The sequence below is a fragment of the Amia ocellicauda genome, chromosome 1 (genome assembly GCF_036373705.1).
Source record: "Amia ocellicauda isolate fAmiCal2 chromosome 1, fAmiCal2.hap1, whole genome shotgun sequence".
Taxonomy (NCBI): Eukaryota; Metazoa; Chordata; class Actinopteri; order Amiiformes; family Amiidae; genus Amia; species Amia ocellicauda.
Window position 1 is genome coordinate 54,442,951 of NC_089850.1, and position 15,981 is coordinate 54,458,931.

Consider the following 15,981-nt stretch of genomic DNA (forward strand, 5'->3'; position numbering starts at 1 on the left):
TACTTTGCTCTAGTAAAAACACAGCTGTATAAATGGGTAATTGTATGTAAAAAAAAAATGTATAGTAAATCACAATGTCTGTCTAAGAGCATCTGAGAAATCCATTGTAGAGAAATAAACACACTCAAGAAACAGATTTCACTATATGGATTATGAATATTCTTCATAAAGCACAATCTTCAATATCACTTTCTGTAGTTTATAGCACTATTAAAGGAAGAGAGAGATGCCAGTCTGATATATATATATATATAAACCAGAAAAAAAAACTGGAAGGGCAGAAAACTCACAGCAATTCAGTGGTAATGTCCTTATCCAGGGTGATGTTAGGATTTTTCTGGAAAGAGAAGCAGGCTCAACAATACAATTTTCAATTTTATTGAAATCAATATTCAATACTTGCAAGTTCTCAATGGATTGCTGAACACAGCACAGACGTACACCACATACATCCTAGGTCAAGGGGGTAACTAGTGCAGATATGCAGTGAAGTCAGGTATGAGCTCCAGGGAAATCACAAACCAGAGTACCAGTAATGTGTAAGCAGTAGAATTAGACTAGTTGCTCATGTAACCTGTAGGTCACTCTTGATAAGGGCATCTGCCAAGAGAGGAGCTCAGTGCAGTCTGGTCGAGACAAAGGTAGGGGAGCATCCAAGGGGGATCTGAAGAGTTTGCAGTGTGATTGAAAGAGGCACAAAATCAGCAGACAAGACATTAGGGCAGAATCAAGGGAGGAGAAAATGTGGCAGGCAGATGGGACACAGTCTAGAGGGGTGGGAGGCAAAAGCAAGGAGGAAGTGGCAGAGGAGGTTGGAGGGATTAGGGAAGTAGGTGACTGCCAAGGGGAAGTCGAGGGCAGGACAGGAATCAGAGGTGATCATAGCTGCCTAGTGATGTGCAGCATCTCCCAGTCTTCTCACTGGAGTCCCACTGCTAGTTCTTACCCTTTGGAGGTGGGGGGGGGGCACCAAAGGCTGCTGGCACAGAGGTCTAGGAGTCACTTACAGTCCATCTGTAACTAACTGGAAGAGCACATCCATGCTGCATTGAATTACACTGACTCTGAGCACAAGTCCCTCCCTACTACAGCAGTTCACCAATTGCAAACTTAAGTGCCCTAGAATGGCAACACAATTAAAATTTTCCAATTGCAGCGAAACAATTGCAAACAATTGCACTGTACACAAGCTCAAAACAGAAGTTACCAACTACAGGCTTTACTAGAGCCCAGGTGTCAATTGTCACATGCACTAAAGGTAATAAAGCTACTTTGGGATATAGAAAAAGCTGGTAGTTCCAAGTAACAGTGTAGGAGCTAAAATGTGAATTTTAGCAGCACATGCCAGGGGCATTTTGATGCAAAGATCTGGACCCAACATCTACATCTATGATCCCTAGGATTTCTCATCATTTACAAATCCAGGATTTATTTTATTTTATTAAGATTAACACATCAAATGGTGAACTACCCCACCACACTTTTATCTGGTTTGCACTTTAGAATGGGGGGGCTGGACAGTTCTGGATTGGCAGTTGTACGATCCACTGCTCATAATTTTAACTAATGATTCTAATGATCAAATTGAAGGCAATTAAGATTCACCAATCAGAAACCTGGTTGAGGTTGTGATATACCTGGCTGCAATGTGAAAATGTAACTGCGTTAACCAATCGGGAGATTCCAAGACAATAATTCCATATATATATGGAATTATTGTGTTGGAAAATAAATAAATCCTCAATTAATTAACATTCTGGACTCTTTTCTATACCTTTATTTGCCTGCAAGTATTCAACCTGTATATTATTATTATTATTATTATTATTATTATTATTATTATTATTATTATCTTAATTATTATATTTAGCAGATGCCCTACTCTAAAATGACTTGAGGTGAACAGATGCGTCATAAACTGATTTATAAATGTGCAATGTCTCCCTCTGCTGGACTATATTGGCTATTGGACTATAAGTACATGTGCTTCTCTGACTGGTGTAAATAGCATTAATGTCGCCCTCTTATGGTGAACACTGAACATTACATTCTCAAGTAGGGGGTTATTTTTTAAACGGAACTTACTCCTGCTCCTTTAAAGGTATACACTTGAATGTCTTGTATTGATTCATTATTACTTTTTAGGTCACTTAAATATATGACTGCATCTAAAACCTGTCTTGTTTGTATCACTGCAGCCCCGCGTTGACTTCTCTATGGCCTGTGTGCGGAGAAAACCTTCCCCCGGCAGATCACACCTTAATATTTGGTTCCCAGAGGAAATGTGAAATGACGTGCATTACTGTGCGGTCAAGACGCTGCCTCTGTCAATGATTCAATAAATTTAGGCGTGGAAACTCTGATCCTGAATACATTATTTTTTTATATTAATATATTAAAAACACGTCGCAGTAAAACATTGTTTTGGTTTGTTTATCACTGGAACATTGGTAAGTGACTGCGGCCAGGAAAGCGTCCTGCAGCCGGAGATTGCAGCATGGAGGCCGGGGAAGAGCTACAGGAGTCTCCGATGATCCACGGGAAAGAGCAGCCGAGGCCGCGGACTGACCGCAGCGGGGTAAGACTTACAGGAAAGCGGATCAACTTCTCTCTTTTACAGCAAGCGCCACAGAATTAAAGAACGCCGAGGGACCCAGAATTCTAGAACACTGTGTTCTGTCTCAATAGAAGTCTTTGTAGCATTGCCATCAAGTCTTGCGATATTAAATATTAATATAAAATATGAGCACCTCAGTTTATACAGACACAATCGTACGCTTTCAATAACTCCAGTTTCTTTCGCTGCGATGTTTGTTTGCAAACACACATTGCGGACAAAATTAAGAAAGACGCAGAAACCCTTGCTGTCCCAGTGCAATAATGCCAGCATTCCGCTTGTGGTGAAATCCCCTGTTCGCACTGGCAGACCTGCACCCCCAGGTAGCCATGTCTCAGGACTGTGCCAGGAAATAACGTCTCTGTTTCTGTGCTGTCAAAGCCCTCCACCAGCAGCCACACCCCCGGCACCCCCCTGTCCCCGATGGACCCCCTGAACACCCTGTCCAACTTCGAGTCGGAGATGGAGCCGGACGGACAGGGCAGCTACTCCCTGTTCCCTGCGCTGGACAACATGGCCAGCCTGTCAGGAACCTCCGAGACACTGGAGACGTGAGACGGCGCAGTTTTTACTGTGATTCTGTGTTTCTATACATCTGAGTGTCTTTATGTGTTTGGATGATGCCTTAGTCCAAGTTAATACACAATGTTATATCAGCCAAAGGTTACGTACTGTGTTTTGTCAATACATGTATCCAAACCATTTATATTTCCTTATACATTGAGGTGCAAGTCAAATACAAATGCTAATGTGATAGATACATGAATATGAGCACAAATATGCCTTGCACATGTAATACATTCTGCATAATTAATGATCTCCTTTTTAGCACTTTTGCTTTTGAATATTTTCAATCTTTCATGGCTTTTAAGAACTTATAGATAGTCTTCTTTCTGTGCTTTTAGGGATCCTCCCAGCGATGTTGCGGACAAGCCAAACCTAACCTGGCTGGACGCTGCGCAGGTGTGTGTTTTCCTGTTGGTCGTGCACACATGGCGGGGGGTAATATGTGCGCTTCAGTTCGGTGTGCTCGTCACCCCCCTGTCCCCCTGTTGTGTATTTAAAGATATTTCTGTACCCTCGCTTTTCAGATCGTTCTTGAGGAAGCCGGCCGGCCGATGCACATCAAAGAGATCAAGCAGAGGATTATCGACAGGGGCTTGGTGCAGTCCAAGTAGGCATACCTGTGACTCCAAGTCTGATTCTAAACCTTTTTCGAAAACTGTGCGGCTGCTTCTGCCTTGCTGTAGCGGTGCTGCTGCTTGGCTGCTCCTGTCCATTCACGAGCGCAGCCAGCATTTGGAGATGTGTGTTTCTAAAAGTGTGTGTAGAGATCCAGCAAGGGTAACATTTTGATATTCACATCTAAGATACAAATCACAAATCATGAATGCCTGGGTTAAAGGACACTCATCTACAGGCGTATATATCATGCCTTTGTGCTTGTTAAGACATTGTCCTTTAAGGCATCTTGAGAGTAATTTCCATAATTGCAAAAGTATTTAAAATAACGTCTTGCCACGAGGTTGAGTACAGGATTATTTTAGAAAACTAGGAAGTGGAAGTAGTCATTTGACTTTCTTTCCCTGTAAATGTAGCCATGTTGGCTGATAGTGATGTTAAATTCATGAGTACACTGGTGCAGTTTCTGAATGGTCTTGGATTATCTTATCCTGGAGTCCACGAGAAAGTGTGAAAAGATGTTAAAGCCTAAAAAAGGATGTCCCTTAAAAATGTAGCAACATGACCAACAGAACATTTTGAACTACGTTGCATTTGTCTCCCCGCAGTGCAAAGTCTAGTCTGGAAGCTGTGATGTACCGTGAGGTAAGGCAGACTCAACACATCGCCTCCACTGACTCAAGTGTATCATAACATTGGATCTGCTATATATATAATGTATAATATATATATATATATATATATATATATATATATATATATGTGGGGACAGTGCCCTCACCTTGTGCAGATCGGTGCTCAAGACATGCGTTTAATCCTCAATTTATTCTGCTGGTGATTTCTTGCTGTTGTAACGTGACGCCAAAAATCTCCCAGCATTCAAATAGCTGTGCACTGAAATATTTAAGCTATTTCTCGACTTTCTGTTAATAATTTTGTTTATATCTAAAATGTTTTTTTTTTTTTTTTTAAGTGATTGTAATGATGATAACCATAAACATGTGACTACCTGCACTATATATCTTATAATAATTACCTTAATGTTGACTGGCTTTTCATGATTTTTCATGATTTTATTTGTTCAGCACATTGTTTTTATTCATTTTAAGTTGCTTATTTATTTACTTATTTGCATTAGCTTGTTTTGAGGACGGTATCAGACCGGGATGAACTGTTTTCACTTAGTGCAGTTTTAGAACGCAGAGTCATTACTAATATAGGTTCACAGCCCTCGCCTACACTGAGCCGGAGGGACGGCTCAGTGCAGCCCCGTGCCTCACACTGCCGGGGTCTGGAGCGGTCGAGCGCCGCCCTGCTGGTAGAGCAGAGACGAGGCGTTGTCAGAGCCGGGCTTCCAGTTCAGTGTCCTGCTATGTTACAGACTCAGAAAGGGAGCAGGCGCTTCAAGAGGATTGAGCACAGGAACGGAGTCTTTGCACTGTTGGTAAGTCCCGACCCCCGGGGACCTGGCAGGAGGTAGAGCCGCTGTGGAAACTCACCCCCTCCCAAGTGGGCGATCGGGGTCCATTCAGTTATTACATTTGCAAATTAAAATCTATCAGGTAGAATTTTACACAGAATACTAAATGAATTGAAAAGACAGCGCCTGCCTATCCGTCTGCAATCGAGACAGTGATTCACTGGGCTGCTGCTCTTTGCTTTTCTTGTCTAGGACTGAATCTGGTTGTGTTTAGGGGCAGTAGGTGGGTTGATGGTTAGAGGAGAAGTCTGGATCAGGGGTGGGGAGGTTATTTTTTACTTTCTTAGTTTTGCCATATACTTTTAAAGTTCCATTTCATGGTTTTGAGTTTTGTTACACTTGTGTTTGAAGTTTATTTCCACTTTATGATTTGTTTCAGTGCGCAGTGTGGCAAACTGTCCTGCCTTTTAACACTGTGTTCCTTTAACAAAACACGCTTTGTCTTCATTCTGCCTTGTCATTTTCTTTGCCGCTGTCCTTAATTGATTTTAGGATTCATTTTACTTATTTTACTTGCATTTAAACTGCCTCCTTTGGATTTTGCTGCTGCTGCCTGGGAAGGGGGTTTGATTCAATGTGTGCCCTTCAGCGCTTTAACCACTGACTCTGCCTACCAGTTCTTGGCTGGAAATTCACTGCTCCTAAAACTTTTACCGCTGTTTATAACTCAAATGTCACCCGGCTATTTATAAAAACCTCTTGTTAACTGGCTTCTTTATGTTGTCCCACTTTCCCCCCCAGGTCAATTTGCTTGGCCTTCACCTTCCTCATCTCCAAGCATGCCACCTGCCCGCCACCACGTTTCCTCGTTTCTATTTTTAATCTGCCAGCCGATTTGATTTCAGGGTTGTCTATGTTTCCTCAACGGGAGTGAAAGTGCTACCGCTTTAAAATTAGACACAAAGTAGTTTTAGATGGCGTCACTCCTGTTTTGTTTTGTCGTAACCTGGCAAGTGCAAAGAGTGCAACAGATCCTTATTGCTTCTGGAGGGCTGGGTGTTTTACTTTCTTCTCAGTCTCTATTAAATGCAAACAAGGCCTCATGCCACCCCCTTGCTAGCTGTGGGTGGGCAGTTCTTGGTTGTTCTCCCTCTCTTGTGTTCAGCCTGTTTCCCTGTGACTCAGGCCTCCCTCTCTCTCTCTCTATCTCTCTCCTTCCCCCTCTTTCTCTCCCTGTCTCTCTCTCTCTCCACACAGACCGATGAGGAGAGGCAGCAGGCCCTTCGAGCTTTCACCGCCCAGTCTTTCCTAGCCGCTCCTGCCCAGACTGCCTTCTCCAGCTCGGGGTCCACGGGGCCGCTGCCCAGCTTCCCCTCCCCTCCCAGCCTCTCGGAGCCCAGGCCCAAGGTGAAGAAAGTCCTACGCAAGAACCAGAATGAGAAATACAAGATGAAGTACCTCCGTCTGCGCAAGGCTGCCCGGGCCATGATTTTTGTAAGTACTTGCCAGGCATCTCCATAAAATCCTGTGCCAGCGCTAAAGCATTGTCCGTGTGCGTCTCTGGGCCTCCTCTGAGTTAGATGCACCTGAGGGAATTCATTCATAATCCGTTAACTCACAACGGATAGAGTTGACGGGAAATGAGAAAACTACCAGCTAATCTGGCACAAAGAGCTTTCGGTCCTTTGATGTTACTGGGGGTCTGATTTTACATTTCAGGAATGTTGTTTAAAGTTCTTTAAAACTTTGCGAGATCTGCAGTTCGAATTTCAGTTTCATAAAGCACTTAGACAGATGGGCAGGTTGCTGTAAGGCAAAAAAAAAAAGTCTCTGAACTTTATTGAATTAGTGAAGGGTGGAGTTGGGAGAAATTATAGTGGGTAACAAGTGGAGGATCTGGATGTGCGCCCTCTGACCCTGATGTGTCCCCCCTCGCCCCCAGGAGAACGCAGCGCTCTGTGATGAAGTGGCCCATTTAGAGGAGAAGTTCGTCAGAGCGAAAGAAGAACGAAGGTACACTTGTCTGTATATCTGAAGTATTGGTCGTCAAATGCAGCGTGGAGTTGAATGTTGTACGGAATGCAAAGTGACTTTCTCCCCTTGTCATTACAAATTGCCTGTTATTAGGTGTTCTGTAACACTAACGGGTCTATGTGAAAACCAGATGAGATTGTTTGAGTGGGTCAACATGTCTTCCACTAAGCATGAACCAAGTGCTAAACGGCATAGTGTGAAACTGAAATTATAGTTTGCGTAAAGCAAGTTATGTCCTCAAACAATAATACAAAATATTTTAATTTGAAGATGCCTAAAGCTAACCCTGATATAAAAATGTATAGTATTTGTAGATTATGCGGTTGGCTTGACACATGTGGCAATAACTTACTTAGGTGCAAAGTCCTGTGGCTGAAGTTAAAAATGGCAGCAGTTAGTGCAGTGAGTGTAAATCTGCTGTTTGCTGCTGTGTAAGTGACTGTCTGTGCGTCTGCAGGTTTCTGTTGAAGACCCTGCTGCAGTACCAGTCCCTGTCAGAGGGGGAGCTGCACTCTGCACCCACCACTAGCTCCCACGCCCCGGCGTCCTTCAGCTCCGGCGCAGTCAGTGCCGCCCTCCTGGGGGCATCCACCAGCCTCGTCCCCAGCGCCTCGGGGGCAGACGAGGGCCCCGGCAAGAAGTCCAAGAAAGAACGCAAGGAGCGAGGGAGGGAGAACGGGAGGGACGACGGTAGGTCGGGCACCGGCTGGAAGCTCTGAGTCTCGGAGGTGCATCGTTCGAGGAGTTCAGCTGCTCAGGACGGTGGTAGTCGGATTACCTGTCCCGAAGCGCTGTGTACATTCACGATTCATTCACCTAGTAAAAAACTTTCATTTGATGTCATGAGTGAATGTTGAGCCACAGAGGAAGGGGTGTGTGAGAGCTTATTGGTGTGTACAGACACAGCAGTATTAATATGTGTGCGCGTGTGTGTGTCCCTGTCCCTCTCGGTCTCGTCCAGTGCTCAGGAAAGTGTCCAAGAAGAAGAAGATGGCTGAGGGCGGGGCTCGGAAGCTGGTCCAGCCAATCCCCTTGGACTCCACGGGCAGACCGGTATTCCCTATCGTTCTGGGTGGACTGACTGTGTACAGCCTGGGCGAGGTCAGTGGCTCCCGGCCTGCTCTGTAGGAGCTACCTGATGCTTCCAGCCTGTCACCTTGTAGATTTTCACATTTAAGGATACGTTGGCTTGAAATCACTGTTCATGGATGTACGGTTAGTGGACAATTGGCCTGGGCATGGAAATTCATCCTCCCGCAGATATTCTTCTGTAGTAGCCGCCCATCTATTTCCATCAGTTTCCATCTATTATGCCACACCTTTTATCAGAACAAAGTAATTATAAATAACAATGCACTGAAATGTTTTAAATCAAAAGTATAAGCACTAACCTGCAGGGTAAGGCAATATTTAAGACCGTGATCATGTGCGGGCCTCAGTTTTGAGTTCAACACATTTTCTAGGATTTAAATGGAGTCACCAAATGAAGGGGGACAAAACAAACAAAGCGGTCAGATCATGATCCTGTCACAGGGCACAGTGGGAGGCGGAGTGAAGTGATGTACTGCTGGTGTGTTGCAGATCATCACAGACCGTCTGCACTTCCACGACGAGAGCGCCATCTACCCCGTGGGCTTCTGCAGCACCAGGATGTTCGCCAGCATGAAGAACCCCGAGCAGCAGTGTCTGTACACCTGCCAGATAAAGGACGGGGGTGGCGGGCCGCAGGTACACCAGACCTCTGCGGGGCACACGGACGCGGAGCACAGAGCCAGGCTTCTGCTCTTTGTGGCTGCCAAACGTGGATGTGTTTTTGGTTTTGTTGGTCGGTTTGGCTCTCAGGTTGAGACCTCAGTGTGGAGATCTGAATATAAGCAATGTATGTCTGTCTGTACCTTACTTAGTAGAAGAAAAGGCCCAGTGATGTTCTGTATTGTGCCCAGCATGTCCTGACTGAGAAAAGCTGGCTTATTCTTTTGAAGAGGACAGTGGATAGATAGTGTTAAAGCAAACATCAAACCGATTAGGAGAAGCAGAACTCCTTTTGCATCATATAGAGAAGTCTGCCATACGGATAAAAAAGACAAGGTCGTGTGTGACCGGCTGCGCTGGGTTTCTGTTGCAGTTTGAGATCGTGCCAGAAGAAGACCCCCAGAGTGCCATAGTTGCTTCCTCAGCACTGACCTGCCACGCCAACCTGCTGAAGACTATTGCAGCCAAGAGGTGATTGACTTTTACATCACTTTAGCACTGCAAACAACGTACTGTATATTGAATGAAAATATTGCTGCAAAACTGTCTCACTACTAGTCACCAAATTTGCAATGTTGAGATGTATCAGGTAGAAGTATTTTTTCCAGTAATTTCATCTGACATGTAATGGAGGTCAGTGGCTTATTTGAATGATGCACCGTGCAGTATGAAGCCCACATTGCACGCATACTATGAAGGGTTAGACATCCTTATGTAAGCAGAGAAAGAAAGAGAGAGAGTTCCTGTTTACCCAAATGTGACCGTTTCAAAAAATGTTATACCTTTTCTTTCCCATCCATAGAGGTAAACCGCTGACGTCCATCGTGCCATCGGCTGCGTATTTCTTCGGCTTTTCTCATCCCACCATTCAGAACCTGATTCAGAGCTGTCCAGGGGCACGCAAATGTGTGAAGTGAGTCCCTTCAATGAGGCTATTGTACATGTAGCACTGAGAATGTCAGTATGTATTTACATTCTCAAAGAGGTAACTTCATCAGGCAGTGTCTGATATCATCCTTGGAATATGGTCTGCTAAGAAATCGAGAAATATATGAAATCCTGGTTGCAGATTCCTTGAACGCTTCTGTCGTGCGCTCTCGTTTTTGTTTGGTTTGAGTGCACAGGGACATGCATCTTAAATGAGCTGCACAATAATGTATTGCAATGTGAATTTGGCCGCTCCCAACTTCTCATTCTTCTCAGCTACCAGTGGGTGCGCTTCGAGGTGTGTCGCCCCGGGGATGGGCAGCTGCATCAAAGCCTGTCTGAGGATGACGCCTCGATCAACTTTGAGGCCTTCCAGAGGCAGCAGGGGTTCGAGGAGAGCGTCCCGGCCAAGCACAGCACGGCAGGTGAGAAACTGCAAGGGTTTCAGACATCTGACTGTCATCGAATTGTAATTGTGTGTCTGGCTGTTCTGCGAATGTTTGAATCTTTGGACTTGACCAGGCTGAGTTTGAGTGACAAAGTTTTAGCCATCGCTGTGCTGACCCTCGCGTGGTTGACGTTTTGTTCCCCAGTGCGGCTGTGCTCCAGTGTGGAGGCCCTCCCTGCGGGCAGCACGGCCCTGACGGGAAAAAGCAGCGAGGGAGAGGTGTTCAGCGCCTACAGGATCCAGTCACCAGGTGGGCCGTCGCTTGCAGATCCCTAGTGTTCACTGCAGCAGATACTGGGGTCCGGATTCACAGACCCAAATTAACCCCAGTGTTATTTTGGGGCTAATCAAGGCCTGTGAAACCAGTCATGGGTGTGGAACTATTAACTTGCCTTTAATGACACTTTGGAGAAAAGGAGTTTGTTCTTCCAGTTACTGTGTTCTCTGATCCCCATTCCCGACTTTCTTCCAACATTGTTTAAAACAATCTGATTTCCACCTCCTCTTCTTGTCACTGCCAGGCCGGCCACCCCAGCCTTCCCTCTCCTCCCACCCCAGACTGTTGGGTCCGCAGTGTCTGGGTTCCCCCTCGCTCCAGCCTTCGGCCTCCACGTCTCATTTCAGCAGCCCCTGAGCAGCACCACGGAGGCAAAGACGTGCGAGAGCAGCTGCCGCCGGTGCCACGGATTCTCCACATGTCCTCCGCAGTCTGCTGGCTCGTTCCCGGAGCATAGCCCGGCTTCTTTGGTTTTGGCAAGTGGAAAAGGGCTTGCGGTTCTGGACATGCTGTCTTTGAATGGACCTTCAGTTTAAGGGATTATTATTCTATGATCATATAAAAAAAAGATACATCCCTCTACCTCTTTCATTGAGGTATTTTGGACTTTTACCCTTGGCAGGTGTACTGTAGTTTAGTCTGTCTTCAGGCTTGCTTCTAATGGAGGACAATATCAATGCTGGTGACAGTGAATGGGGTGGTAGAACAGGTCTCACCCCATCTTGCCATTTATTTTTACTGTTTCCTTCTGTGTATAGAGGATTAAAACTTGTAAACTATCTGTATGAATTAGGGTTGTTAGAAATATAAAGGATAAAAGTTGTTTTAACATTTTACCTTTTACCTTAAGAAATTATGTTCTTAATCACCTCATTCTACACTATTTCTCCTCCAAAATTCAAAGGTTTCAATCTCAAATGTATATTAGTGTACTGTACAAGAAAAGTACCCATTTATATTAATAGAAAATATATTTTTACATTTATACAATTAGAAGTGAAATAATCAGTTGCAGATTAGTTTTCCTTTCACACTTTAACATTAAATCGTCAAGATTTGACCGGCAGCATGAAGGGGGCAGCAGGCAGTGCATGGTCAGCGCTGTAGACCGGACAGGCCTTGAGCTGACAAGGCCAGTCCCTCCAGGCATAGCGCAGGGCAGCCACCTCATCAGAGCACTTGTCTGTGGACAGCACTACAACATTACTGCTGGTCTCAACGATCGGAGCTCGAACCCACGCAAAGCTGGCATTGCGGTGGTCTCTCTGTGAGGAGCTGCAGCACACCTGGGGAGACACAGGGACACCAAGATTGGGCAGGGAAGCTCAGAATTACTGTGTCAATTAAAGACTCATTTTATATTTATACATTTTCTGTAGGACTATATCATGCACTTGAAGTAGGAGGGTGCAATATTTACTTTTAAAGTCTTTTAGCATTAAAATAATACCAATAATTATAAAATACAAATGCCCACTCATAACTTACTTCAAAGGCAGTGTGGGACTTGGTGACCGAAACCTTTTCACTGTAGGTGATGTTGATATATTCCCCTTGAAGCCTAATAGCTTGTGGAAAAGGTCCCTGGAAGGAGACCCCCTTTTCCCCGTAGGCCACGGCTCGAGCCCCCAGGGTCAGTCTGTGCGCCACATCCTGCTTGTAGCGAGGGTGGATGCTGAAAGATACGGGTCCTGTGGTTACTGTCACAGCAGCGCACTGCCACCCAGACGCTTTCCATAATTACATAGGCTGGATTAATCATCACCCCTCATGATCATATATTTCTACTTTCTAATAACGTCCTCATATTTTAATGTACCTGGAGACACGCACACAAAATATGTACCCTCCTCCTCATCAAACTCATTTCGGAGTTGTAAAAGGATTGCTTATTGAAACCATATCTTTAGAAAATCTGAATGATGTGTTGGTTTCAGGCATATCTTATTTTAAAAACAATCACAGGACGATTGGGAGTAGGATACTGAAAAGAGCAGCAGATGGTCTCCCTGTTGTGGAGAGAACTTCTCTGTCCCTCCTACCTGCCCCAGGGAGACGCCTCATCCCCCAGGTCCAGGCTGACAGCCATGAAAGTATTTTTCATGCGGGGGTTGGGGGCAAAGCCGTAGTCGGCCGTCTGGTGCCACCGCAGGTTGGGGAAAGCGTCGCTCAACGATCTTTTTATGTACGTGGAGAGCTGAGGAAAGTGAATTGAAAGGAAGCTGCTGGTTTGAAGAGGCAGGTTTAAAACTAGCTTGAGCTTTGTACCTTGGCACAGTGCGGTAAGAGAAGGCCTACTTTACCTGGACAAACCCGAAAGGAAAGACTGGTGAGGTCTGGCCTCCTGAGCCCTGGTGAAATGCCATCCTCCAGTCGTCGATCATGGCAGGGAAAGTACAGTTGTACAGGTCCTGATGATACTCTGTGTTTGACTCACCTGTGATGGACAAGCAGGTTAGAATCTACACAGGTTTTAACTGGTGAAGAACAACACACTAATATGAATACGAGCACTGCTGCTTTCAGTGGCCTCTCACCTTGGTACCAAATGGCTCCCTTGATTGTCATGTTGAGCAGAGGGTGAATCATTGCGTTCCACAACACCGTATTGTCCCACGAGGCCCCGGCATTCTGGAAACTAGATCAGAAATATTGTGTCAAGTTGAGCCTGCTCTCCTGGAACGCTACATGATTTTTGGCATTTTTCAGGGGCTGAACAAAGGCCCATGGACAATCTGTTGAGTTTAATGGGCTCACCTGTGTTTGGGCTTTGCTAGGCCACACGTTTGCAGAGCCCTCTCTGAGGACCATGCCTCTACAGGCGTACCTCCCCAGCATGACTCCACCAGCCCCACTGGATGCCTTCGGCTCTCGTACAGGTAGCGTCCAAAGAGCCAGCACACCGCTGAGAAGTGCGTGAAGTTCCCTCCACCCAGCACTCCTGCCAGAGAAGAGAAAAACTAGATGCTTTCAGTCATTCAGTGAGGTAAAATGTGTCAGTTATATGCAGAGAAAATAAGGAAGGACAGGTGGAAAGCACAAAAACACAAACTGTAGCACATTTCAAACCTATATAACATTTGTTCCCTAGCAACTTCACCTTCATGGTAAAATGAAGAAATATTAATTGCATCTGATCTGACTAGTTTTACAACCAGCAGCTCAAAATAAAGAGAGAACAATACCTTACAGCCAATTGTACATTTCCCCTGGGCCCGATACCTGCAGAAGGGAGAGTCCAGACCAATTCAACTCTCGGCAGGTCGGTGAGCTCCATATCGCTCATCTCTAGAGCTGCGGTGAAGACTCTCACGGTGGGATATTTTGTCAAATCAGACAACTCTTCAGAAGCATTCATCACCTTGGGAGGTAGGAAAAAAGAAAAAATGTTATTTAAGCTACAAATGAATTGACTCCTCCGAATAAAGCAAGAGTCACCCAATCCAGCTCATATTGATAGTCAACTTGAAATTGAACCAAGCAGCAAGAGAATTAAATCAAAATAAATCTCTTGGCTTTGGCATTTCTCACTGTGACTTTGTGATAAGTATTGAATTTGCAATCCGAGCCTAAACCTGAAGCAGTGTCATCTCCATGTTGCTCTGTCCCCCACACAGCCACACGTCTCCGAAGAGCACGTCTGTCAGATTTCGGACTTGGACACCCTCTGCACTCTGCTGGACGGCACGTAGGAGGTAGGGACCGCCTGGCTTCATTGGGTCTAGTGTCACCCTCCAGATCCCTGCAGGAGAGAGAGGAGGAAAGACAGTGAGAACCTCCTCCCCCATTTTCTATATATAACTCTCAAACAAGGCAGGCCTGTCTGGGTAACTGCATTTTTCAGTTTGTTTCAAAAATACAATCTGTCTTGCATTATGGGATCGGAAATGTTCCACACAGCCAGCAGCAGAGACATCGGACCATCAGTGGTCGAAATAATTACTGGCAATGAGTCCTGCTGTGCCAACACTGACCCAGACCAGCCTCACTGGGGGGTTGGGGTCCGGAGCACATTTCCACAATTGCACCCCTGGCCTGTTACACTTAATTGGGCCAACTCAGTGTTACTGCTAATGCACCAGGGGAGAACAGTGCAACAGTCCAACCCGCACTCACGTTTCTCCACAGTGACAGTGTGTGATGTGTTCTGCTGGATGCCCAGCACAGTGATGGTGACCTTCGCTGCATTGGTCCCATAGCCCCACAGCACCGCGCGCTCCGGGGCTCTCTGCAGGACCATGTGGTCCCCATAGTAAGAGGCAAAGCGGAATTCGTGTCCTGCAAAATGAAGAGCATGTTAAAATACAAGAGAACACCCGTGGTCTGATATCTTGGTATTATTTCAGTATTAGAACATAAGAACATCAGAAAGTGTCCAATCGAGAGGAGGCCATTCGCCCCATTGTGCTCGTTTGGTGTCCATTAATAACTAAGTGATCCAAGGATCCTATCCAGTCTATTTTTAAATGTTCCCAAATTGTCTCTTCAGCCACATCGCTGGGGAGTTTGTTCAGATTGTGACGCCTCTCTGTGTGAAGAAGTGTCTCCCGTTTTCTGTCTTGAATGCCTTGAAGCCCAATTTCCATCTGTGTCCCCGGGTGCATTGCTGCTGGTCCATCTGGTTTGATGGAAAAGCTCCTCTGGTTAGAAAATCATCATTGCAGTTGATTTTAAAGTGACACAAATACTGATTTGCTTTGCTGTGTCCAAAAAGACACACGCAAGGAAGGGGATCTTCCAGGTGTCATTTCGTGTTAGTCATGCGAGTGTCTTGTGACCGCAGCGTCACGTGTCAGCAGCCTGTGTCCGCACTGGGGAAGTTACTTTAACCACAGCCTGCTCGGCTTTGTATTAAGACGATTTTGGCGAACATATGCACTTATTAAAACGATATGCTATGTAATTCTAAGCTCACATCTGAGGCCTAATAAAGTTGTATCTTTAACGATACTGCGTTTTCATAAGGGCAGCGAGTGGACGTCATTAATATGCAAAGTCGGAATTGACTGGATCTGTATTTTTCTGTGTGCAAATAAGGTGATATCTGTAACTGATCCCAGTAAAAATATCTTAATATCAGTAACACATGTATGTACTCACCGAGCCCATACGAGTGGGCTACACAACACAACAGCAGCAGCGGGTGCAAGCCATGCATCTTCTTGTTGCTTCAGACAGACCCGGAGCTGCTCCGTGGTTTTATCCCGGTGCAGGACACCCGCAGCCCGTCGGCGCAGGCGAGCTCGCCGGCCAGCCCCGGCTCCCCCGGCCGCTCTCTGATTGGCGCATCGCCGCAGGAGGGCGTTTCTGTTGTCGTGTCTGTG

General features: G+C 45.6%; 2 protein-coding genes across 2 annotated transcripts; one reads left to right on the forward strand and one right to left on the reverse strand.

Moving 5' to 3' along the window:
- The first annotated feature begins 2,095 nt into the window (after nucleotides 1-2,095).
- Nucleotides 2,096-11,493, forward strand: tbrg1 (transforming growth factor beta regulator 1). The gene is made up of 16 exons (XM_066709407.1): nucleotides 2,096-2,578; nucleotides 2,999-3,168; nucleotides 3,523-3,580; nucleotides 3,709-3,791; nucleotides 4,408-4,444; nucleotides 5,181-5,243; nucleotides 6,477-6,713; nucleotides 7,162-7,232; nucleotides 7,711-7,943; nucleotides 8,215-8,354; nucleotides 8,835-8,981; nucleotides 9,379-9,476; nucleotides 9,808-9,918; nucleotides 10,209-10,357; nucleotides 10,526-10,630; nucleotides 10,902-11,493. Exons 1-16 carry the CDS (start codon nucleotides 2,498-2,500, stop codon nucleotides 11,012-11,014), a joined length of 1,896 nt encoding a protein of 631 aa, XP_066565504.1. The 5' UTR covers nucleotides 2,096-2,497; the 3' UTR covers nucleotides 11,015-11,493.
- Nucleotides 11,494-11,609: 116 nt separating this feature from the next.
- LOC136753370 (sialate O-acetylesterase) lies at nucleotides 11,610-15,915 on the reverse strand. Its single transcript, XM_066709422.1, has 10 exons — nucleotides 15,758-15,915; nucleotides 14,774-14,935; nucleotides 14,233-14,399; nucleotides 13,880-14,018; nucleotides 13,415-13,598; nucleotides 13,195-13,295; nucleotides 12,961-13,094; nucleotides 12,700-12,854; nucleotides 12,146-12,332; nucleotides 11,610-11,943 (listed from the first exon to the last, which is right to left on the reverse strand). The coding sequence occupies exons 1-10, from the start codon at nucleotides 15,813-15,815 to the stop codon at nucleotides 11,707-11,709; spliced, it is 1,524 nt and encodes a 507-aa protein (XP_066565519.1). The 5' UTR covers nucleotides 15,816-15,915; the 3' UTR covers nucleotides 11,610-11,706.
- Between the last annotated feature and the right edge of the window lie 66 nt (nucleotides 15,916-15,981).